The sequence below is a fragment of the Pieris brassicae genome, chromosome 5 (assembly GCF_905147105.1).
Source record: "Pieris brassicae chromosome 5, ilPieBrab1.1, whole genome shotgun sequence".
NCBI classification, from domain to species: domain Eukaryota; kingdom Metazoa; phylum Arthropoda; class Insecta; order Lepidoptera; family Pieridae; genus Pieris; species Pieris brassicae.
Genome location: NC_059669.1, coordinates 20,793,574 through 20,820,074, shown reverse-complemented (window position 1 = coordinate 20,820,074; position 26,501 = coordinate 20,793,574). Strand labels below are relative to the sequence as shown.

General features: G+C 34.2%; 1 protein-coding gene across 2 annotated transcripts; it reads left to right on the top strand.

The window, feature by feature from the left end:
- The first annotated feature begins 211 nt into the window (after positions 1-211).
- Positions 212-24,901, top strand: LOC123710080 (PAN2-PAN3 deadenylation complex catalytic subunit PAN2). 2 transcript variants are annotated; one of them, XM_045661772.1, is made up of 22 exons: positions 212-446; positions 818-972; positions 1,364-1,533; positions 1,958-2,078; positions 2,879-3,078; positions 3,597-3,813; positions 6,215-6,354; positions 6,999-7,145; positions 8,377-8,473; positions 9,538-9,636; positions 12,970-13,086; positions 14,426-14,507; positions 15,046-15,203; positions 15,523-15,784; positions 16,088-16,233; positions 16,802-16,980; positions 17,143-17,227; positions 18,683-18,774; positions 19,660-19,777; positions 21,121-21,281; positions 22,593-22,742; positions 24,691-24,901. In XM_045661772.1, exons 1-21 carry the CDS (start codon positions 401-403, stop codon positions 22,711-22,713), a joined length of 2,913 nt encoding a protein of 970 aa, XP_045517728.1. In that variant the 5' UTR covers positions 212-400; the 3' UTR covers positions 22,714-22,742; positions 24,691-24,901. The 2 variants fall into 2 exon arrangements, with proteins under 2 accessions (XP_045517728.1, XP_045517729.1); XM_045661773.1 differs by lacking the exons at positions 22,593-22,742; positions 24,691-24,901 and having other exon boundaries at positions 21,125-21,213.
- Positions 24,902-26,501: the final 1,600 nt, after the last annotated feature.

Below are 26,501 nucleotides of genomic sequence, written 5' to 3'. Positions count from 1 at the left end.
TGTTGCACATTTTTTTTAAATAATTTGCGTTGCAAAATCTCGTGGTCTAAAATCATTTATAAAAATGCTAATTCAATGGCCAAGCGATTTAGCAATTTTTCCAACTAGAATTACCCTATTATTTAATCTGTATTATTTACATACTGTCAATGTCAGAAGTGACAGATTATGAACATAAGTGGCATTTGGCAATGTCGTTGACCCATCAAGAACAAAAAAATTGATTGCGAATGCGATTCAGAATTTGGTTTGTTGTGTTTAATAATGTATCATTTTTTAATTTTTTTCTGAAGAGCATAAAACAACTACGTCCAAAACTCATGCCCGTTATTGTATTAGATTCAATTTATTTAAAAATATATAGAGGTCAGGTACCTGGGAGCAGGGAAATTAAAAAAAAATGGCATACCATTACTCCGACTTAGGTATGCCAGCAGAAATGAATGGTAAGTAAGAAATTTTAGAATTATTTGCTTTGTGTTATAAATAGTTAATTATGTCTATCAGTTAAGTGTTAGATTATAATGTTAATTATATTGGAATATGCCTAAAAACCTCTTTCGACTTCATGATATTTTTCTTCAAAATGTGTTAGTAAACAAAACGATTGCTTACAAACCTTAACCGATACTTTATAATGGTTTTTGATTTATACTATATGTTATATATTTATTAAAGCATAAATATAAGACATTAGTAACTTTGCTAAAATAGTAAAAATAATACTAAAGAAAGAAAAGGCCATAAACATTCTCTTTTATTTTTATAGTATTATTTCACATGTATCATTTCTAATATTATTGCTATTTTATCACAGAACAATATATTGCGGAGTATAAACCATACATGGTTCAAAACCCAGATGCTGAATATGAAGTCAGGTCTACAGTACTTGATGATAGAGGAGAAGGAAGCATATCAGCTGTGACATTTGATAAATTTGAAGAGTTAATTTGGGTGGGAAACACAAGAGTAAGTTTATTATAATATTAAAATTATAAAGGCAATTATTTACTAATAAAATATTAGGTTGCAGTAATGTTTTGTCATGAACAATCAAACCATTATTTAAATAACTATATAAATATATATACTTCTTTGCTATATAAAAAAGCTTTATTAATGTATTATACTAGCTTCTATGTTTTCCTACATATTTGCCAAAAACTATTTTGTTTATATGGTGTTTAAGTACACAGCAATAATTGCCCTAATATAGAAGGACCATAAGCCTGATTACCTATTTACTTTAAAGAAATCAGTGAAACTGATACATAAATATATACTGCCTATTGATTTTTAACTTAAATCATCAGTTAAAAGTTATAAAATGTAATGCCTATTGACCCTTATGTCATTCCAGGGACATATTACTTCATACCATGGCCCACAAATGAGTAGATACACAGCTTTTAGGGTTCACATGACAGAAGAAATACGTGATATCATCACCCTTGATCAAGGACTATTTATTTTATCAAAAACACAATTGAGGCATCAAATTCGAAGAGGACTTGTGAAGCATACACACACGTAAGTTAAAACAATAAATAGTTTTGCCTATTATCAAATGCTCTTTATGCAATGAGCCTCATAGTATCATGTCAAAATGCCTTTCTATGTTTAATATTTGTAGTTTTTAAATCTATTCCTGAAAAAAGTTTTAACGCATTTACTAATTAGGGTTTATCGGTTTTATGTGCTACTGTTGGTTTAAAATTGATAAATCTTGGATATATGTATTTATTTTAGTATAAAATATAATAAATTATTATGCTGCTAACTTATAAATGCATGGATTATATGGAGCAAAGCTAGTCTAATCAAATGTCATAAACAACTTTGCACTTTATGATACAGATGTTGGATGGCGAAGCTATGTTTGTCCCCTTTTTATAATTACTTATGCATTCATCATAATACAAATTTTTATATTTAAAATATCCAATGATTACAGATCAGAAAATTTAAAAGAGATGCAATGCCTTTTTCAATCAAGTCCGACAAATGTTTTGATGGGCGGCCACCAGGACACAATTATTGATTTTGATGTCACAAATATGAAAGAATCTATTATTGTAAGTTACTTTAGTCATTAAATTCTCACACTTAGGTGTTATATATATGATTTTACGAATAATTACATAATTGTTTTGATTTCATATATCAAAGTTTTTCATAATTTATTACACTATATAAATCTAATGAGTGGGTTATAGGGTGGATGTTTATTCTTCAAGGAAATTATTTCACCTAAAAATAAAGTTAAAATTATTATAAAGTAATCGTGCCATCCTCAATTTTAGTTATAATTTATTGTCAAATTATTTGTCTTATCTAAAACTGTTATTTTATTTAAATATTTATTTGTAAATAACAGCCTTGTATACTGCATTACATCTAACGTTACTTAAACGTCAAACACTAAAAATATGAAATTATACGACTTTAGTTGACTTGTGCATACATTGTAGCGTTTCTGACATAAATAGGGTGCTAGTGTAAAAAAATGAGTGTTATTGAGAGTAATTCATATAAAACATGCCTTTAAAAGCGTTATAGAAAATACGTCACAGTCACAAAATGGCCACAGATTAGACAAATTAAATTTGCTTTTCTAATACTAGCATTGAATTTAATTCTGTCGTAGACTGATTTAGATCGGAATGTAATCTATCTGTATTTAAGTATGATAATTAACACGTAAAAAATATTACGTAGAAAAATTATAGGGATGCGACGCCATCTTGACTAAAGAAGCGTTTTGGCGGGTTCTTGAAATTATCAAATTTGATTTTGTTAGGTTCTATAATAAGTGATACAGACTTAAAACTGTATAAATTACCATAGATAAAACAAAAAAAAATCTTAATTATAGCCGATAACTGAAGATGGCTGTGCGGTGTTACGAAGTGGGGGTGGTTCGCTGGTTGCGTGTGGGAGTGCGAATGGGACTGTCTCTATGCGTGATATTAGAAGTCCAGTGGTGTCCGAACACACGTTCAAAGCGCACAGTGCCTGTCTGTCTGACTTGGACATGCAGGGTAACTTGCTCATTACGTCTGGATTCGCACAAACGTAAGTTTTATGATATTATTTATATAACAATTCGTAATATATATAAGGACATTTACCTTAAATTTTACGCTTATTTTGGAAATACCATCTAAAAGATCAAAACTTCGTACGTGAGTTTAGGATCTCCACCATAACAGCTATATCTCTGAGGTCTTCTACATAAACCTTTGAACAATACCCTATCCTGCTCAATCGTGACTTCTGTAATTTTTGTATTCTCTTCTTGTCTCTTTTTTTTATTTTGAATTGCGATTCATGAACCTTACTATAAGCTTTTAGTTTTATTGTATTTATTTTAGATTTTAATAATTGTGTATTTATTTCATTGTTACTTGTAAGTATATTTTTGATTACTTTCGTTATGCACATACACTTAGTATTTTTGTTGTTACAAGGGTTGTCTGTAAGAGATCGCTTCTAAGCGAAAAGGTTGCATTCCTAATAATGTATTTAAGTTAATATTAACTGGAATACTAGTACTGCTGTAATAATTTTATTTTTTAATAAAATATTTACAGAAGCACAATGGCCGTAGCCGAACAGTACGTTTTAGTCTGGGATGTACGTCAGTTAAAAGCCGGTGGGGCGTGGTCACTTCCGGTGGCATCACCGCCATTATTACTCCACTTCCTGCCGTCGGTTTCCGGTCGAGCTCTCGCAATGGCCAGTGCTGGACATGTCGCATTGCTCAATGTTAACAATAAAAGTGAATCTGGAAAGCAATCTGTTTTTCAAGTAAGTAATTTATCACGCAGAGTCAAATTAATTAGGTTTTAATTTGTCTATGGTTAACGCTATAAAATGAAATTTAAGGATTTAATCGTGATCCCTGAGATCTCGTCAATACTTATGGATGTAAATGCGGCAAAAATGGATATGTAGCATATTGACATGAAATCTATATTTTTTGTGATCCATCAATATTTATTGACTATGAGCGTGCTGTCAATATCGTCAGTACAAAATCGATCTTTTTGAACTGTAGATGTGTGTGACGACGAAACATTATTTGCGGCTTTACTGTCTCCTATAGAAGAGTCCGTAACAATGTAATAACATAGTTCTAAATATATTTTTTATAATTTATTCATACGAATTTAATTATTGTTATCTTCAGCGGCCGAAATGCTGATTTTATTTAATACTAATGTGTATGTTTATCGCGCATTGACAATGTTTTTACCCAACGTTTTTTCTTTGATTTACTCGCATTGAATGCCGTTCATTATTATGAAACACTCAAGTTAATAAAGTTTATATCTCAATTTAATAAACGTTTATTGCTCCAATTAATAAAGTTTATTGCTCAAATTGATAAAGATTATATCTCAATTTAATAAAGTTTATATCTCAAGTTAATAAAGTTTATTGCTCAAGTTGATAAAATTTATTGCTCAAGTTAATAAAGTTTATATCTCAATTTAATAAAGTTTATATTTCGTATTTATAAAGTTTATATCTCAATTTAATAAAGTTTATATCTCAATTTAATAAAGTTTATATCTCAATTTAATAAAGTTTATATTTCGTATTTATAAAGTTTATATCTCAATTTAATAAAGTTTATATCACAATCTAATAAAGTTTATTGTTCAAGTTGATAAAGTTTATATCTCAATTTAATAAAGTTTATTACTCAAATTAATAAAGTTTATATCTCAATTCAATAAAGTTTATATTTCATATTTATAAAGTTTATATCTCAATCTAATAAAGTTTATTGTTCAAGTTGATAAAGTTTATATCTCAATTTAATAAAGTTTATTACTCAAATTAATAAAGTTTATATCTCAATTCAATAAAGTTTATATTTCATATTTATAAAGTTTATATCTCAATCTAATAAAGTTTATTGCTCAAGTTGATAAAGCTTATATCTTAATTTAATAAAGTTTATTGCTCAAGTTACTAAAGTTTATTGCTCAAGTTTATAAAGATTATTGCTCAAATTAATACAGTTTATATCTCAATTTAAAAACAGTTTATATTTCATATTTATAAAGTTTATATCTCAAGTTAATAAATTCTATATCTCAGGTTAATAAAGTTTATATTTCCATTGAATACAGTTTATATCTCAGGGTAACACTATTTATGGCCAGACTAAGTATATAGATATAAATATAAATTTTAATATAAGTATGTGTTAATATTCAATGAATAAACTGAATAAAATACGAGTATGATTCCAACTCCATTATAATGATAACATGCAAAATGTATGAATAATTCACAGTTGAATTGAAATTCAGCGAATTTTCATACATAGTGTTAAGAAGTTGCGTTGACTGAAATGTTTTGAAATAAAATTAATTTTGTAATAAAATTAGTTGCAGCTCACTTCTAGAAGAGTTGTTTCATGTTCCTCACATTGACACTAACCTAAAAACCTAAGTCTTTCACGCAGCTCGGACAGCGACCAATACTTAAGCCTTGACTTGTTTAAGCTAACGCGTAATATTAAGAATATCCTTAGCGCGAATTCACCAGCAGCGTGAGCAAACCCCGCATACACACCTTCACGTAGTTACCCACACTTTTTGTAGAACATGGCCAAACAGGCCGGAGGCTCGTCTGATGTTAAGTGATACCGCTTATGGACACTCAATGGCAGAGGTCTGGCGAGTGTTCCCGGCCATTCATAGGTGATCGACCTTCGGTTTTTCTCGTGTCGATTTTTACCATATAATGTGCTCTTTGAAAAATAATCCAGTAAGTGAAGCTAGGGCCAACGCTGCTTTATATATTAGTAGAATTTAAATAATTCCGTATTCATAAAAGTAGCGGAATAATATCTAATAAAAAAATCAGTAGCACTACAAATGTTTTATGTCTGGGCTCCAGATTTCTGTATGTTTCATGATCATTCGTTAATCTATGGATTTTGGGGTCTAAAGCAAGCCAGTTTCCTCACGATGTCTTACTCCTATGACCTCAGTGATGAGAGTCGCACGTTGAAGCCACTAAGCCAACCCATAAACATATAATTTTTTAATTCTCATATTTATTTTTATTCAAATGTCTTGCTTGTTTCGCGCGTATGTGTGCGTGCACGTAGGGGAGTAGGCGTACGCCAGTGCGCTTGCGACTTGTGTTTAGAAGCATATATGCTAATCAGTTGGAAAAACAATTTCAGGTTGACACTCAAGGCTCTCTATGCACTGTCATGGACGTATCCAGCACCAGCCAAGCATTCGTCTTCGGAGATCAGTCGGGACACGTACATCTGTTCTCTTCTAAGCATAATAATGAACCTGTCTTCAATAACTTCTCAAGGTGAGTCTTATTAAAATTACGTTTAGCTTTTGGTGACGTCATTTGAATTTTATTAATTATTGATTCTTGTTTTTAATTAATATTTCTAAATAGAAGAAGTTTAGGAATTTTTCTTCAATATTATCTATTTCTTCTTCAAAATTCTTCTTAAAAAATACCCTTAATTGGAACGGTCCAGTGGGAGGAAGAAGAGAGGATGCCCACGAAAAACTTGGGAATACGAAATAAAAAGATTAGCGGGAAAAAATGGGAAGATTGTCGCAAGGAGTAGGAACAATTTGAAGAATTTGGAGGAGGCCGTTACTCCGTCTGAGGTCGAGTACTAGGAAAAACATGTCTGACATGACCTTACTCCAATAAAGGCTAATTTAATTTTATTTTTTATTTAACGATATGAACAAAGTAAATTAATTGGAAGAATTCAAATTCTTACATTTGTGATAAAGGTATATAAAAAAATACTATCACTGAAATGTCTTCTTTTTATTTCTTACACAGATAAAAAATATATTTATGCCATTCAAATATTGATTATATGACTTTAGTTGTAATTTTCAATTATTGGCTTTAGTCTTTATATCTTTTATTTAAGGTCTATTTTCCAATATCATCAGACAAAAAAAAAATTACGATTGTTTCACCAGAGAAACAACATTTGCGACCCCAGTCCGTTTGCCGTACGTGGGTTTCAGTGAGACGTTCAGTTTCTCATCAATACCTCTTCCGCCTCTCGCGAGTGGCTCCAAGTGGTTCCACGACCTGCCCGAGGAGTTCCTCAAAAAGGTTTCCAGGTGAATTGCATTTTTATTTTTTTAAGGCGCCTTTCAGGAGGTCTTTGTCGAGGTTAATTGACTAAGTTTACACTGGCATCAGTATTGTTGACCGCTTTATATATCTCCTATCCCACAGCTCTAACTACGGCATCTATGGCCTTGAGATGTGCGAGTGAGAGAGACGCATATAGTTTATAGAGTTATTGTTGTCCTTTTTCATTTCCAGCGCTATCCGGAGCTTCGTATTGTGTCTCATTAATCTCACTTTACCAAAGATTAATAATTATATGTTCTCGTAATGTTCAGGGTTCGAATGCAGGACCCTAAGCTGAAAATACCCACGAAGTAACGAATAGAACGAGACATAGCGAGAGCTATACTCTGTATTGTCTTTGGTTAACATAGCTTTTACACATTGAAAGAAAGCAATTTTTTTAACCGGATTAAAGCTATTTATATTATTATAAACTTATAATTATTTTACATAAATTTAAATTTAAATTTTTCCGACGTTTCGCGTGCTTTACAGCGTGCGTGGTCACGGTGACTGAAGACAAAAGGTGTTGAATGTCAAAAAGTATCACAGCTGTAGAGAAAGTTGTGTTATCTGTATTTATTTCCCCTAAGTAGTCGATATCAAAATTTAAAATACATACATATAATACAAATAGCTTTAGTCCGGTTAAAAAAATTGTTTTCTTTCAACTATAGGTACTCTGATTTTTAATTCCGTAGAATTCTGACAGCTATCGTTATTTGACATGTCAGAGATTACAAACCTTTTTGGCCGGGCACATTTTTCAATTACAATACGAGTCTGAAAATTCTATGTATACATTTTATTTAGTTCGGTGGTTTTACTGCGAGTTATAATTACGTCCCTTTTCATCACAAACAGTAAAAAATGGCAGTAAACTTTTTTAAAAATGTTTACTGACCCTGGGATTAGTAGGCAGTTATGCCAGCTAAAGAATATATAGAATTGTTCGTGATAATAAACTATTTGTTATTTTTGTATTAGGTCACTTGGGTAAGTTTATATTAAGGTTTAACTTTAAAAATATGTAGCATTTTTGCCGTCAAACGGGTCAAATTTGTCCCATTTTTAGTAGCAACACTTATCAAATGTCAGAATTCTAAGGAATGAATAATCAGAGTACGTCATACTGTACGTCAAAATCATTTATTTTTTATTATTTTACCCTAACATTCCTTAACATAATGGATATTTTCTTGATGTTTTTTTCAGGAAACCTCGCCCAATTGACCCGGAAATTCTTAAGACCATGAAAATGAAAGGACCCATTGGGTATGCACCCAATCCTGGTACGAGGAGACGTAATGAGGTAAAGAAAAGTTCGTTTTTAATAATAAAAAATAGATTTCTTTTAAGTAGGTTTTTTTTTAAATAAATTCCTTTTGTGTTTACATCTATAGACAACAGAAGATGTCTTATTAACCGACTACATTGAAAGTGTTTCGCCATCCTGTATATATGTCGCAGTAAAGTGGCTAAATCAGTTAATTAAATGTCGATATTCAATCAATTCGCTAGAATTTTGATTTAAATAAAGCAGCGTCGAAAACGTTTAACTATCTGTCTGACCGAAAGCCAGCGTGTTGATTAACAATGTAAACCAAGACTCCGCAATGATTATTTGATTTGTTATTGTTATTTCGGTGTGATGATGAAGAACTGAGAGCTTGGAGTAAATGGTTAGGTTAGGTTAGTCTTCTTGCCTAGGAACGTTTAGGAAACTCGTTTAACGTTTCGTTCTTCTTTTAATTAACTGTCTAGATATTCAATTAAATCTCTGATTTAACTACTTTACTGCGACATATATATGATGAATGTAACTCAAATGTGGTTAGAAACAACAGTTTGTTATTTTTCTTGAAAACAAACACTTTTGTCGTGTTTCTTCTATAATCCAAAACATGTAACATTTTTTGTTAGAATTATATTCATCCTTAATATCTTCGAATTAAAATATAAATGTCGGGCCAAAACTAGCGTCTTTTCCACAGACTAACAAACGAAATAAACGAAATATCAGTTAACACTTATAATCTAATATAAGAAATATAATTATTTTAGTATTGTCTATGGTTAAATAGAGGTCACCGTGAGTCATTTATGCAAAAACCGTCATCTTTTAGTCGATACCAACTCCGGGGAAATAAAAACAGATAACACAACTTTCTCTACAGCTGTGATACTTTTGACATTCAAGACCTTTTGTCTTCAGTCACCGTGACCATGCACGCTGTAAAGCACGCGAAACGTCGGAAAATTTTAAATTTAAATTTATGTAAAATAATTATAAGTTTATAATTATACAAATAGCTTTAATCCGGTTTAAAAAAATTGTTTTCTTTCAATAATTATTTTAGGATGTTTTCCTTTCAGTATCCATACATAGATGACAATTTGGAAGATATCAAACAACCAAAGCCAATAGACGAAACGACGCTGTCTATAAGACCAATTCCAAGTTCATATCAGAAGGTAATATACACTTTACACAGATTATCATACGGTTTTATAAATTGAGAACACTTAGGTTATAATTTTTTATATTTTTATTATGTAATAGGAGTTTATTAAGTGATACCGCCGCCCATGGACACTCACACTGTCAGAAGGCTCGCAATTGCGTTGCCGGCCTTTCAAGAATTTGTACGCTCTTGGACCCTAAGTTGAATTGGTTCGGAAATACTTCTGTGGTTCCATGAACCGGTGGTGATGTTATGGTCGGTTTATTTCAATTGCATAATTAAAACAATAATTATTCAATAATATTAGTCTAGGAAGATTGAGGCACAGTGTAAAAAACGGCAACGCACTCGCGAGCCCTATGGTATTGAGTGTCCATGTATCACTTTTTATTATAGAAAAAAATTGAATTGTTTCTCCTTTATAGTCAAGTTATTTAGGATACCTGTACAAGCCAAGCCTGTACATTTTGCTCACTCAGGCTTTCTTAGTTTTATAAGCGTGATGATCCCTATGTACGAGCCAAGGCTCGCACATTTTGCTCATTTACAAGCGTGACGATTTCCTATCTTTGTACGTGCCATGGATGTACATTTCGACTACTTGTAAGCGTGGCGATTTCCTAAATCGTCGGAGTTACATCCCGAAAGTATAGCCCGACGCAGGCACTCTCTTCTACTTTACAGTTATTCGTTTCATAGAGATTAACTAAATCATGGGAATTACACCCCGAGAGTATAGTCCGACGCAGGCACTCTCTTCTACATTACAGTTATTCGTTTCATAGAGATTAACTAAATCATGGGAATTACACCCCGAGAGTATAGTCCGACGCAGGCACTCTCTTCTACATTACAGTTATTCGTTTCATAGAGATTAACTAAATCATGGGAATTACACCCCGAGAGTATAGTCCGACGCAGGCACTCTCTTCTACATTACAGTTATTCGTTTCATAGAGATTAACTAAATCATGGGAATTACACCCCGAGAGTATAGTCCGACGCAGGCACTCTCTTCTACATTACAGTTATTCGTTTCATAGAGATTAACTAAATCATGGGAGTTACACCCCGAGAGTATAGTCCGACGCAGGCACTCTCTTCTACATTACAGTTATTCGTTTCATAGAGATTAACTAAATCATGGGAATTACACCCCGAGAGTATAGTCCGACGCAGGCACTCCCTTCTACATTACAGTTCTTCGTTTCATAGAGATTAACTAAATCATGGGAGTTACACCCCGAGAGTATAGTCCGACGCAGGCACTCTCTTCTACATTACAGTTATTCGTTTCATAGAGATTAACTAAATCATGGGAATTACACCCCGAGAGTATAGTCCGACGCAGGCACTCTCTTCTACATTACAGTTATTCGTTTCATAGAGATTAACTAAATCATGGGAATTACACCCCGAGAGTATAGTCCGACGCAGGCACTCTCTTCTACATTACAGTTATTCGTTTCATAGAGATTAACTAAATCATGGGAATTACACCCCGAGAGTATAGTCCGACGCAGGCACTCTCTTCTACATTACAGTTATTCGTTTCATAGAGATTAACTAAATCATGGGAGTTACACCCCGAGAGTATAGTCCGACGCAGGCACTCTCTTCTACATTACAGTTATTCGTTTCATAGAGATTAACTAAATCATGGGAATTACATCCCGAGAGTATAGTCCGACGCAGGCACTCTCTTCTACATTACAGTTCTTCGTTTCATAGAGATTAACTAAATCATGGGAGTTACACCCCGAGAGTATAGCCCGACGCAGGCACTCTCTTCTACATTACAGTTATTCGTTTCATAGAGATTAACTAAATCATGGGAGTTACACCCCGAGAGTATAGTCCGACGCAGGCACTCTCTTCTACATTACAGTTATTCGTTTCATAGAGATTAACTAAATCATGGGAGTTACACCCCGAGAGTATAGTCCGACGCAGGCACTCTCTTCTACATTACAGTTATTCGTTTCATAGAGATTAACTAAATCATGGGAATTACATCCCGAGAGTATAGTCCGACGCAGGCACTCTCTTCTACATTACAGTTCTTCGTTTCATAGAGATTAACTAAATCATGGGAGTTACACCCCGAGAGTATAGCCCGACGCAGGCACTCTCTTCTACATTACAGTTATTCGTTTCATAGAGATTAACTAAATCATGGGAGTTACACCCCGAGAGTATAGCCCGACGCAGGCACTCTCTTCTACATTACAGTTATTCGTTTCATAGAGATTAACTAAATCATGGGAGTTACACCCCGAGAGCATAGCCATACGTAAGCACTCTCTCTGACTGTTAAAATTGCATTCATTCGGTACATAGCAATTAGCACGTCATTATTTCGCTCATATTCTATTGTAACACGCGAGTGGTAAATATAGAGTAAATCAATAAACCTCTATTATTTAAAGCATCCCGTTGACCCAGGAACCGTACATTTTGGTCCTTAGAGCCGGATTAAACCGAGCTTATTTAGGATACCGATAAAGTTGTAGAATAAGCTCTCTGATTCCATATGATAGCTACCTCCTGCTTTCTCTTTCAAGGGTTTGTCCATAAAAATTTCAAACATATCCTATCCATCTATTCATATCCACAATAATTTTCAGTCATTATATCATTAATTGTCATTATATCATTAATTATTGTTCTGACGCTTAAAATTAGTTTTTAGTTTGGTCTACAATAGTGTTTCCCAGCTTTTTATGAAATATTATGCCACCATAAATTGTATTAACAATTTTCAAAACAAAAAAACCTGAAATTCAAATTACTATATTGTATAAATTTTCGAATACCCCCCCTTAATAACCAAATTGCCTCCCTGTATGATGTATGCCTTTTGTCATTATTTCTTTCTTGATTGCTTGATTGCCCCCCCCCCCCCATTAAACGCACCGTACCATTTTCTGTATCTGTGGTATAAGGTCCTGGAAATTGGTAAATAATATTAACAATAATGCGTAATTCAATTCCCGCCCCGCATCGTAACGTTTTACAAGAGGAACCCCCCCCCCCCCCAAATTCGTTACGTAACACTTGAACGCTCCCTTACTTCTGACTGGGTTTAGAGAGATCTCTTGGTGTGAATAAGTTCGTCCGTTCCAAATCCATCCAAATGTAACTGGTATTTTAATGAACTAATACGGCTTCAGCGTGCGTTCTAAATTTGTGAAGACGATATTTCTTTCACCAGCTTGCCTTAGACCCAAACAGACCTGTGACAGGCACGGGAGGCTGATCACCTGCTTGCCTATTAGATTGACCGTGAAACAGATATATAAATCTGAGGCCCAGGGCTTAATAGATAAAAATCTTTTTCCAGGTCGAAGTAAGGTATAATAAAAACGAGCCGAACGCAATTTTGGACAATATAAACAGAACAGGTCTACCGGGAATTGAAGCAACGTTGCCCAACTCTTACTGTAATTCGATGATTCAGGTAAAGTATTTTACTATATATCATTTGATGATGCGGCATTATTGCAGGCTTACAATTTTAGCAAAGATCTTGGAGATTTGACTCAACCTTGATTTGAGAACTAGTCAAAAGTCAAAAATCATTTAAGAAAACACTTTTTAAACAGATTAAAGTTATGTATTATTATTATAAACTTATAATTACCACCGTCATCGTGACCACGCACGCTGTAAAGCACGCGAAACGTCGGAAAAAGTCAAATTTAAAATTATGTAAATAATTATAAGTTTATAAGAATAATACATAGCTTCAATCCGTTTAAAAAGTGTTTTCTTAATGTGTAAAAGCCATGTTAACAAAAGACAAAAACCATTTGTTCATATAGGTAACACAATATACACTTGTGAACGTCAAACAAAATTACCAGCGGGATTTTTTTAGTCACGTTCATATTTTCTTATATATCAAGAGGTAAAGTAGCCCATGGCCAACCGGCGAACAATTAGAGACCTAAACAATATTTTTTATTTTAAGTATATCGCTTTTGCGAATTCATTTAATAAATACATTATTGACCTGACAACGTCTGATATATAATAGAAGGATGACTCATTGAAAGAAAACAATTTTTTAGCCGGATTAAAGCTATTTGTATTATTATAAACTTACAATTATTTTAAGTAATTTTAAATTAAAAAAAATTTCGACGTTTCGCGTGCTTTACAGCGTGCGTGGTCACGGTGACTGAAGACAAAAGGTGTTGAATCTCAAAAGTATCACAGTATCACTAAAAGATGATTAGTCGATACCAATTCCGGGGAAATAAATACAGATAACACAACTTTCTCTACAGCTGTGATACTTTTGACATTCAACACCTTTTGTCTTCAGTCACCGTGACCACGCACGCTGTAAAGCACGCGAAACGTCGGAAAAATTTAAATTTAAAACTATGTAAAATAATTATAAATTTATAATAATACAAATAGCTTTAATCCGGCTAAAAACTGTTTTCTTTCAATGAGTTATGTTAACCAGAGACTAGGATGACTCATTGTCTCGTTTCGCTCGTACGCTTGTGTTGTATCTATGTCTCATATTCTTCTATGTGTGAGTATCTGGTGTTAGTCACAGAAGACTTATTGACTGTTCAATAATAATGATACATTATCTGGGTCGTATTTATATAGGACCCCTAATATGGCAAATCTCCCCTCATTCTCCCCTTTTATAAAAAGGGTTTTTATTTACTGGTGGTGGTTCTGGGAGGCTTGGCGTCTTGGCGTCCTGCTTGACATATAGCGGCGTTCAAGCGAACGCTCACTTGACACCTGTCGTTATAAGGCTTCTGTTTTCCCAGGTGCTGTACAACATGCCGCCTCTGAAGTCAACCCTGATAGCTCACACGTGCGCGAAGGAGTATTGTCTCACTTGCGAATTAGGTGTGTTGTTTAGTTTATTTTTGATTTGCGTAGCCATTTACAAGCGTTGCCGGAGTTTGGGAATTGACCTGGGCCAGAGACGCACTTGAACACCAGTTTGTATTATACTGGGCATATTTTGATTTGTTTGTTTGTTTATCGACGAATTTGTTGGAGTTTTATTGCTTACGACTTGCTTGCTTTTTACGGATAAGGAAAATGCCCAATTGCGTCTACAGTTTGTTTTATCTAATACAGAATATTTTGTGTATAGTATAAGGACTTGAATATTCAAATATCAATTCAATGATGTAGATGTGTATCCCATATAATGTATTGAACTATTGACATGTATAGCCAAAACAATTTGTTGCAAATATTACAAATATACCATAAATAGAAAACTTGTTTTTTATTTCGAGTAATTTGACCCCAAATACCTGAAATACGCTGCGAAACCCAGATTTATGGCATAATTAGCATTTGGGCATCGTCCTTCGAGTGGTTGTGGTATTTGGACTTATGGTTTACCAGACCTCTCTAGTGCCATCGTTTCCAGGTTTCCTATTCAGGATGCTTGACACCTCTGGAGGGGCGCCGTGTCAAGCGAGTAACTTCTTAAGGGCTTTTCGTACCGTGCCTGAAGCCGCCGCGCTCGGACTGATATTGCCCGATCAGGGCGTTGGTAGAAAGATTGATCTCGTTGCCCTGATTCAGGTAATCGCATGGAGCTGTAAATAACGCTTGAGCCTGACCTGACGTTTTTCCTTCACCTTGAAGGGAAACAATTAACGTAACACTGAATGACAAATGTTCTTGTCCAGCAAGTCGTCAGTAAATTGATTGTTAATGTGAGACTGCATTTGTCTCGTAAATTCAAAGGTCCAAACGCATGTTAATTTTTTGGTTGATACACAATTTTGAAAGGTAAGTACTGCAGTAATTGGTAAGGAAGGATGTAAGCATTTGTAACTTGTATAAATATACGGTTTAATATATGAGTCGTATAGGATAACTTCACAATGTTTCATTCTAGAGCTGGAATAGATTTATTCTTCACCAAATCCATTATGAGCTTTTGGAGACTCGAAAAAAGGAGAAAGAGTTGGCGCTCCTCTCAGAAAATAGCTCACATAAGGCAGTTCGATTAAAAAACCACATAAAGAAACCAATTAATGGTCAAATTGAGGGCTACAAATACACTGAACTCGAGTTTCTCAATCTTGGTCCTTCGGAGACGGAACACGAACTTCATAACGGTATAAACGAAAAATGGAAAGATAATGGGGTAGATAAAGGTAAATAATCTCAATGAACTTCATCTAAATTAAGATGTATAGAGCGGGTTTTAAGGTAGAATTTTCCACCACAATTTGGAACTGGGCCGCGATTTACGAACCACTTCGAAATAGGGTTCAAGAAACGAGCGCACCCATTCTTGAAAGATCGTCAACGCACTCGCGAACCCTCTGGCTTTGAGAGTGTCTATTTCATCCCTTAACATAAGGCGAGCCTCCTGCCCGTTTGCCATCTGTTCTATAAAAACATAGACTACAAAAAAATAAAAAAAGTTTAAACTTATGTTTATTTTTTTAATATAGCAATGATGAATCACATGGAGAAACTTCAAAGTAATATAGACAAAGAGTTATCTAATGATCACTGTGAGAGACAGGAGTCTGAAATCTCAGAATTATTTGCGATTGCCCGACAGCAGTTAAATAGGTGTCTTAAGTGTAATAAAGAAGTACGTATTAATTATTATTGCATGACATTAGATTTTCAGATTTTATATATGTTAATGGTTCAATTATGTCCGACGTCCTGGTGAACAGAAAAACTGTGTACAGTTTGTGTTTCCACCACGCCAACTTTCTTCTTATTAAGATTATTCATACAATAAAATAAATGGAAAATTTTCGTCATAATTATATTCCTATTGTATCGAGAGCTTTTTTAGTTTCTCGAGAATCGTCTAAGTAGTAATACGATGCATTTGGTTGCAAGTTCTCTTATACGGTGATAATAATTTTCTTTTTTCGTGTTTGTATTTCTAATTATTTTTCTTCATATAAACCCGTTTTGACAAAAAAACCTTTATCGCTTGGTTTTGGCCTCAGATTTGTGTCTCTTTACATACGTGATCAGGCTTGTGTCCGACTCATGTCGTGGTTGTAGGTTCACATCCAGTAGGTTTATTAATCGCGCACGTCCTTGAAAACACACGACCTGGTCGAACCCGGCATTTAGGTCTAACATCGCATAGTTAGAAACCCTACCAGGCTGAACCTAACGTTATTTTAAAAACATTTTAGGAGGAACGCGAATCAGTTGTGCTGGCTTGTGCCCTCCAATATGCGACGAGAGACAACGAGCGCACATGCGGTTTTCTGGAGCTCGTACGTGCGTCGTTATGTGCACGTCGTTCTACGCCCGCTTGGTGCGAGCGATGCGCGAAGTTCACGCCCACCACACAGCGCGGGCGGCTGGTTAGGCAAGTATTTATTAACTTAATCGTAAGTACTCTGTTCTTACGATCCGTCTCTGTCTGACGAACGGTGTTTCGGCTGCGAGGAAAAGAGAAAGACGAGTACTTAAAACGGTGAAACTTATTTCTGAATAAGGGCTATAAATAAATGTATCGTTAATGTCTTAGGTTACCCCCAATATTGGCGATCAACTGTGGGGCAGTGACTGCCGAAGAGAAATTGTTCTGGGCGAAAGGGAGCACTAAAGAAACGGTAATTTTATGTACAGGTAATAAATAATAATTCCAGTTCCCAGCCAATTCTATATAAGCGTTTTTGTAGAGAATTGACGAAACAAAGTGTTTGTCATTTATGGGTTTGAAGACCATAGAAGTCTTATTGATATATTCTAAAACATATCTGAAGTCATAACCTCGTCTTGAGCGTTGCTCTTTTCATCGCTGCGCACACTATATGAGAGAAAGAGACAAATTCTTTAATAATTGTTTCGGAAACTAGATTTAAGTGTGATTCACGTTCTGCTACCAATAATAAAAAAATCTAACGAACATTAATCTTAAAGTATATTGTAACCGTCTCTTTTCATCGCTGCGTACACCATATGAGAGAAAGAGACAAATTCTTTAATAATTTTTTCGGAAACTAGATTTAAGTGTGATTCACGTTCTGCTACCAATAATAAAAAAATCTAACGAACATTAATCTTAAAGTATATTGTAACCGTCTCTTTTCATCGCTGCGTACACCATATGAGAGAAAGAGACTAATACTTTAATAATTGTTTCGGAAACTAGATTTAAGTGTGATTCACGTTCTGCTACCAATAATAAAAAAAATCTAACGAACATTAATCTTAAAGTATATTGTAACCGTCTCTTTTCATCGCTGCGTACACCAGATGAGAGAAAGAGACAAATACTTTAATAATTGTTTCGGAAACTAGATTTAAGTGTGATTCACGTTCTGCTACCAATAATAAGAAAATCTAACGAACATTAATCTTAAAGTATATTGTAACCGTCTCTTTTCATCGCTGCGTACACCATATGAGAGAAAGAGACAAATTCTTTAATAATTGTTTCGGAAACTAGGTTTAAGTATGAATGACTGACGTTCTCCTACGCATAATACGAAAATCTAACGAACATTAATCTTAAAGTATATTGTAACCGTCTCTTTTCATCGCTGCGTACACCATATGAGAGAAAGAGACAAATTCTTTAATAATTGTTTCGGAAACTAGGTTTAAGTATCACTGACGTTCTGCTACGGATAATGAGAAAATCTAACGAAAATTAATCTTAAAGTATATTGTAACCGTCTCTTTTCATCGCTGCGTACACTATATGAGAGAAAGAGACAAATCATTTAATAATTGTTTCGGAAACTAGATTTAAGTGTGATTTACGTTCTGCTACGAATAATTTAAAATTTTACCTAAAAATAAAATTTGTATTATGTTTCCTAAGATGTGCGAGGTCCAAACTTTTCCTGATTCTCTTATTATGAGAAGAACTATGAACAAGAATTCTGGCGGCTTGCTTTAGCGCGGTAAAAGTTAGTTCCAGTTTCAAATGTTGTGCTCCGTCTCTTTCCATGGCGGCGTACACCATATGAGAGAAAGAGACAAATACTTTAATAAACATACCAATGATTTATTTTATGGTTTGAAGAGAAAATTTATATTTTATGTTTGGCCAATTGCAGCCCGAGGCCATAAAACGCAGCGGGAACGTTAAGCCATGTAGGTATGGGCTTCACTGCGCAAGACCTGGCTGCAGATTTAAGCATCCAGATAGGTGAGTTAATTTGGACATTTTGACCTACTTTAAATAAAAGATTTTTATCACTTCGACGTATACTGTGTTTTTAATTAGCCTCCAAAAAGCTTGGTGTGCTCAGCAAGGCGAGACTACTACACTCTGGGCCTCCGCTTGCAACTCTATAAAGCGCAAATACGGCCCCACATGGAATACTGTTCTCAACTCTGGGCGGGGAATCCCCAGTACCAGCTCCTTCCACTTGACCGTATCCGACGAAGAGCTGTTCGAATCGTCGATGTCCAATCCCTCTCCGAGCGGCTCGATCCTTTGGCGTTGCGTAGAGATGTGGGGTCACTCTGCATCTTCTACCGCATTTACCATGGAGAGTGTTCAGAAGAGTCGTTCGGATTAATACCTGCAGCTGAGTTTCATGATCGTACCAATTCTTAAAAGGCCGGCAACGCACTCGCGAGCCCTCTGGCATTGTGAGTGTTCATGGGCGGCGTGGTCACTTAACAACAGATAAGCCTCCTGCCCGATTGACCCAGTTCTATAAATATAAAAAAAGAAAACAATACAAACAAAAAAAAATTATATTTGTGTTTTAAAAGGAATTTAAGAAAGCCATTTTTGCCCACTTCTTTGTATATATTTTCAGTTCTCTGTAGATTCTTAGACAACACAAAATTATGGAAATATTTACATAAAATAAACAAAAATACATTACATACTTACGCCTTTTTCCACTAGTAGTGGTATGAGGAAACTTGCCTTAAGAAACGCTCAGTTATGGACCGACGGACGTCAATAAACTCAGCTGCAGGAAACTGCTTTGTCAGCTTCGTTTCCCGATTTTCTAACCTGATTTCTTTGTATGACATTAATTATAGAATTTTTGAGGTTAAATGAAATATATTCCAGGCCGAGTCCGTCCCAGAGTAATCCAGTGAAGAGTGACTCGCAAGATGTGAGCTGTGTGATTCCGCACCAGCTGCACATTCGTCTCCAGTCCGATGGGGACATCACTATTAGTGATAAGGTTTGGTTTTGTCTACTGGACGTTATTATTACGAGTCGTAGGTCATATTTGACACATAGATAAATTCAGTCCATGTTCCAGCTGTTAGAAAGATTACGTTATTTTTCAAACACCTGTGTATGGGATTCTAGATAAATGTTCACTGTCGACTAATAAACTTATTTTATTTTAACAGTACAAGTTAATTACGTGACAATTGCGCCTGCGTCTTTTTCTGAATGAATAGTATACTTCCAAAATTGAGGAAAAACATTTTTTCTTTAAAGATCTTTTAATCAATCAGCCCAATAAAACATAAACAGCGTCATACGATGCTAATTAAATATAGACGTAACACACTCAAAAGTTGATTTTGGGTCCCCACTTGGGGACACACAATAAGGGGGCGTTCAAGTATTACGTCACGCAACTTGTGGAGATTCTTGCCCCCCCCCCTCCATGAAACGCACCGTAACGTTTTCTGTATCCAAAACGTTTCTTGACCACCCCCAGTGACTCTTTATACCTATAACTTACCATTATGTGGTGTAAGGTCCTGGAAAGTGGAAAATAATATTAACAATAACGCGTAATTCAACCCCCGTCCCGCATCGTAACGTTTAACAAGAGTAACGTACGTAATACTTGAACGCTCCCTAACCCCCTCTGGGTTCAGTCAAATTCAGTCAGGCAGAAAAATGATGCCAGATACCTGGGAAAGGTGAAAGCGGTAGCAAGAATTAATAATATTATAGTTCTAGAATTTAATTTTTTTTACATATATTTTAAATACTTAAAAAAAATATTACATATATTTTTACAAATGTATAAAAATAGCATGACTCTGAGACGCCAAAACTGGCACGGACACAGCGCACGCTTATCACAACTCTTAGCGATACTCTCAAATACATGCGCACACACAGATTCACAAACTCACACATTTACACATATACTTAATGTCAGACGGTCTATAAATATCGCGATATATATATTGAATCAACTGGTCTATTACTCTCAATAGATATTGATTTCAGTAGTCAGAAAATCATTCTTCCGAGTCTTATTTTGACATATAAGACTTGTGTATGATTAGTTGTAACACTAAACCTTTTCTTAAAAAAAACTGTTTTAACCATCTTCCATGTACCATTGACTAATTGTTATCTAGTTACTCACTCTGTTTTTTATGTTTTATGGTTTAATTGCATTTTAGATGAAACATTATATAAAATAAGCTTTAATAAATAAATAAGAAAAATAATATAGTGTTGGGACTAGCGATAGATTAATTTTGGTACAATATCGTTAACATTATTAATAAAGGTTTTATTATTAGAAACGTAAATGATTTCTCCACTCAGGCAGAACAGGTAGACAAACACAAAAAGAAGCCCAAATCCGAAGCGGAATATACGTTGACAGCGGCCGTTGTGTGCGTCGAAGACAGTCCCAGGAACCTCGTGGCGTACATCAGGATCGCTGATAAGGAAGACGCCCATTGGTACCTTTATAATGATTTGGGGTTAGTATTTGTTAATATTCGCCTCGTGAACACTCGTTCTGTGGATTTATTATATTGTTTTTATTGTATATCCTTAAATTCAGTTTACCTTGACATGGTAATGAAATGTAGAAATTATTCTATCTTGTTAATGAATAATTTGCTATGTATTTTTATTTGTGATATTTCCGTATTAACTCGCCCTCAGTTTTTGCAGCACCACTATGTGGAACCAGCTGCCCACTGAAGTATTTCCGAACCAATTCTTGAAAGGCCGGCAACGCACTTGCGAACTTTCCGGCAATGTGAGTGTCCATGGGCGGCGGTATCACTTAACATCAGATGAGGCTCATTACATAAAAAAAAATTGTATTATGGTAGATGTACTGTGCCTACACGTATTGATGACACTCATATTAAATAGTCGATAATTTTAAAGATCCTGAAGAGCCTTGATTCATTACAATACACAGTGGCTTATAAGGTCATACCAATCCTAAATAAAGTACTATCAAACTAAAAACGAAACAATTGTAATTAAAACAGCAGGCTCACCCTGTAAAACTGCTTTGGTTTAACTCATACTAATAATAATAATAATAAAACCCCTCCATACCATTATTACATATCAAATGGGTGGTATTGTTATTAGTCTACGTTAGTTATTGTTACATTTGTCATAAATTTCCTCTTTGGATCTGCTTCTTGTCTTCCTCCATCCATTTCTCCACTGAAACCTTAACTATTGTGTCAGCCCATCGCTTTGGTGGTCTTCCTACGTTAGTTTTTTCTGGATGTTTCCAGCGGGTGGCTTCGGCGGTCCATCATTTATCTGTACTTCTTGCAATATGGTATCCCCATTTCCATTTTAGCTGTAAGACTAGGTCAGCTCCATTCTCCAGCTCTTTGGATTCACTAGTCACCTAAGAAAAAGAATCACAGAAAGTCATAATTAATTAATTTAATAAGAATTCGATAGTCTGCTGCCAGCTTCTTGGGACCGATTCGACTTTGGTCCGTCAATACGCTCTTTGTACCAATTCCTAAAAGTCCGGCAACACACTCGCAAACCCTCTGGCATCGAGTGTTCATTGTAAGAATTCCACTTTGGGTCCTTTAAGAATAGAGAACGAATTTTTAAACGCCAGCAACGCACTCGCGAGCGCTATGGCATTGTGTTTTCTTAACATCAGATGAGCCTCCTGGCCGGTAAGGGACATGATTATTGTTTGATGTATTAACCATACTGTTACGTCATTACAGGTGGATATTCTTAATAATATGAAACAATAAGTATATTTCAGACTCATACCAATCCCATTGACATTACAGGATTGTGTCTGTGAATGAAGAGGAGGTCTGCCAATTCAGTCCTTGGTGGAAGTCACCTTGCGTACTCTTTTACACTAGTCCCAGAGCATTGCACGCTAAAGATGTCGCCAGTGTCTCCTAGCGTAGCTGTTACGGTCCGTTTGCGTATTGGTAAGTTCTGTTAACTGTTAATTTGCATATTGATAAGTTCCATTAACTGTTCCTGTGCGTATTGGTAAGTGCTTTTAACTTTTCATTCGCTTATTGGTAAGTGCCTTTAACTGTTCATTTGCACATTGATAAGTTCTCTTCATTGTTCATTTACATACCGGTAAGTACTCTCATCTGTTCCTGTGCATATTGGTAAGTGCTTTTAACTTTTCATTCGCTTATTGGTAAGTGCCTTTAACTGTTCATTTGCACATTGATAAGTTCTCTTCATTGTTCATTTACATACCGGTAAGTACTCTCATCTGTTCCTGTGCATATTGGTAAGTGCTTTTAACTTTTCATTCGCTTATTGGTAAGTGCCTTTAACTGTTCATTTGCACATTGGTAAGTTCTCTTCATTGTTCATTTACATACCGGTAAGTTCTCTCATCTGCTCCTGTGCATATTGGTAACTGTCTTTAACTTGAAAGTAAACACTTTTTAACCGGATTGAAGCTATATATTATTATAAAACTTATAATTATTTTACATAATTTACAAAGTTTAAAAAAAATATGTAAAATAATTATAAGTTTTATGATAATATTTAAAATTACGTAAAATAATGCACATGCGCATTGGTCAGTTCTCTTAACTGTTCATTTACATACCGGTAAGTACTCTCAAATGTTCCTGTGCATTTTGGTAAGTGTCTTTAACTTGAAAGTAAACACTTTTTAACCGGATTGAAGCTATATATTATTATAAAACTTATAATTATTTTACATAATTTACAAAGTTTAAAAAAAATATGTAAAATAATTATAAGTTTTATGATAATATTTAAAATTACGTAAAATAATGCACATGCGCATTGGTCAGTTCTCTTAACTGTTCATTTACATACCGGTAAGTACTCTCATCTGTTCCTGTGCATATTGGTAAGTGCTTTTAACTTTTCATTCGCTTATTGGTAAGTGCCTTTAACTGTTCATTTGCACATTGATAAGTTCTCTTCATTGTTCATTTACATACCGGTAAGTACTCTCATCTGTTCCTGTGCATATTGGTAAGTGCTTTTAACTTTTCATTCGCTTATTGGTAAGTGCCTTTAACTGTTCATTTGCACATTGATAAGTTCTCTTCATTGTTCATTTACATACCGGTAAGTACTCTCATCTGTTCCTGTGCATATTGGTAAGTGCTTTTAACTTTTCATTCGCTTATTGGTAAGTGCCTTTAACTGTTCATTTGCACATTGGTAAGTTCTCTTCATTGTTCATTTACATACCGGTAAGTTCTCTCATCTGCTCCTGTGCATATTGGTAACTGTCTTTAACTTGAAAGTAAACACTTTTTAACCGGATTGAAGCTATATATTATTATAAAACTTATAATTATTTTACATAATTTACAAAGTTTAAAAAAAATATGTAAAATAATTATAAGTTTTATGATAATATTTAAAATTACGTAAAATAATGCACATGCGCATTGGTCAGTTCTCTTAACTGTTCATTTACATACCGGTAAGTACTCTCAGCTGTTCCTGTGCATTTTGGTAAGTGTCTTTAACTTTTCATTTGCTCATTGGTAAGTGCCTTTAACTTTTAACCGTCGATCAGTACGATTTGTAATACCAAAAATAAAGCGTATTTTTAAATAAATTATTGATATTTTTTATTAAATAAAATAAACATAAAGCACAGTTTTACCTATTTATACCAAAAATATAACAAGTATACTAAATTATAAGTTTAAGATTAATTGATCATTATAATAAATATTTAATATAAAGGAAGGATAACAAAGCCATTATTAATAAAAGATACCAGTTTTTTTTATATTTTTAAAGAATTTTTTGTCATATATATCGTATATACGATACATGGCTGAGTTACGTAAATAGTTTTTATTAGACCGAAATAAAATTCTCAGGGCAGCTAGTAATAAAATATTTTTTTTTTAGCAACGGTCCACAGGAGGAAAACGTTAAGTTTATGCGATGATTTCCAATACTTTTAACATTCAATTAATAACTGTATTCTATCGAAGAGAATTAAAAAAAACGGTTTTTATATCCAAAACGTTTTACGGGAGATCATATTTTTTAATTATAGTTATCTTTTAAACGCTGTAAAATAGCGTTATTGATAGGAAACGCACCTTAATTTCAACCCACTCGTAATTTGGATATAAAAACCGCAGAAACGCCTTAACGAAATTTAATTCTCATGCCTTGGGTTCGTATATACCACGGTAAGTACAACAGTATTTAATCGTTGGTCCAAATCGGTATTTTTAATACACTCCAATATTTTGTAAGTAGGTTAAGTAGCGTAGATATACAATATTTTAGGTGCAAAGTTCCATAGTAGGCACAATTATAGAAAAGCTAGCTTACATTTCTTTACGAATGTACTTAAAGGCCGATTTACTGATGGAAATTAATCTAAAATGGCGTTAGAAAATACATAAAAATGTGTTAATTACTTACCAAGAATTATCAGACCTTCTTAGGGGTTTTACGTATAAATCTAAAATTCTCGTGTCACAATGTTCGTTCCCATACTCCTCCGAAACGGCTCAACCGATGCTTATGAAATTTTTATGCATTTTCAGTAACTCAGAATCGGCTACTATCTATATTTCAAACCCCTAAGTGATAAAGGGTGTCCATCCCAAGTTTTTTTTTTGTTTTTTTTTTACGATACATCATACAAAAATACATACAACCCTTAATTGTCACCCCTCAACGATCAACCCCTATTTTTTATTTTAGTAGATAGTTATTTTAATTGAAATAAAAACAAATTTTCCTAGAAAAATTATACGTGGCAAAACGACGTTTGCTGAGTCAGCTAGTATATTATGTACGAGCCAAGGCTGTGCATTTTGCTCACTAATGTTTCGTTGCATCGGAGTAACGCTCTTAGAGTATAGCCAGACATAGGCACTCTCTCCAACTATTGCATTCATTCGTTACACGAATAACATTTCATTATTTCGCTTATATGCTGATGTACGCGAGTGGTTGATGATGATGATGACCCAGGAATCGTACAATATATTTTTGTTTTTTTTTAATTATCAATATTTTTTATACACGTGACGCAAAAAAACACAAATGTCAACTAAGCAACACATCGGATGAATTATTTTATTAAAAAATGGTTGTTGTAGTAAATCCTTATTATACAGGGTGGCCAAAAACTCGTGGATCGATCACAACTAGGGGTTAAATGGGGGGCTGCAAAAAATTGTTCTACGGGACGTTCTTAAACTCGACCCATGCAGTTATTATTTATCTTGCGTTTTTAATTCTTTTTGACTATTATGAAAATTCGAAAAAATCTTCATCTGTATCTTTTTCAAAATATCCACTAGATTGGTACTGATGAATCATTGCGTTAGACATGCTCTTTATGGTTGTTTATTGCATGTATTGAAGTTAATATTAAGTTATAGATGATAAAATTTTTCTCAAATCATAACTTTTTGTTTATTTCGTACCCCCCTGTGAATAAAAAAACTACAGAAAAGTGACTTGTATTACAAGTTTTGGCGCATTTAATAGGGATTCTAAAAAAATATTACACATGGCAACGAGTGGCTCCAATTTCTTTCTAGGACGAAAAAACAAAACAACTTTTAATACAGGGTCACTTTTCGGTGGAGTATCTTTTTAAAAGTATATATATAGTCCGAAGTAAACAAAAAGTTATGATTTGAGAAACTTTTCATTTCGTAAAACTTAATATTATCTTCAATACACACAAT

Coding starts and splice junctions, on each gene's coding strand:
- LOC123710080 (XM_045661772.1), top strand. CDS start 401: ATGGCATACCATTACTCCGACTTAGGTATGCCAGCAGAAATGAATG. Junction 2,079..2,878: donor ATATGAAAGAATCTATTATT/GTAAGTTACTTT, acceptor TCTTAATTATAG/CCGATAACTGAAGATGGCTG. Junction 19,778..21,120: donor ACATCACTATTAGTGATAAG/GTTTGGTTTTGT, acceptor TTCTCCACTCAG/GCAGAACAGGTAGACAAACA.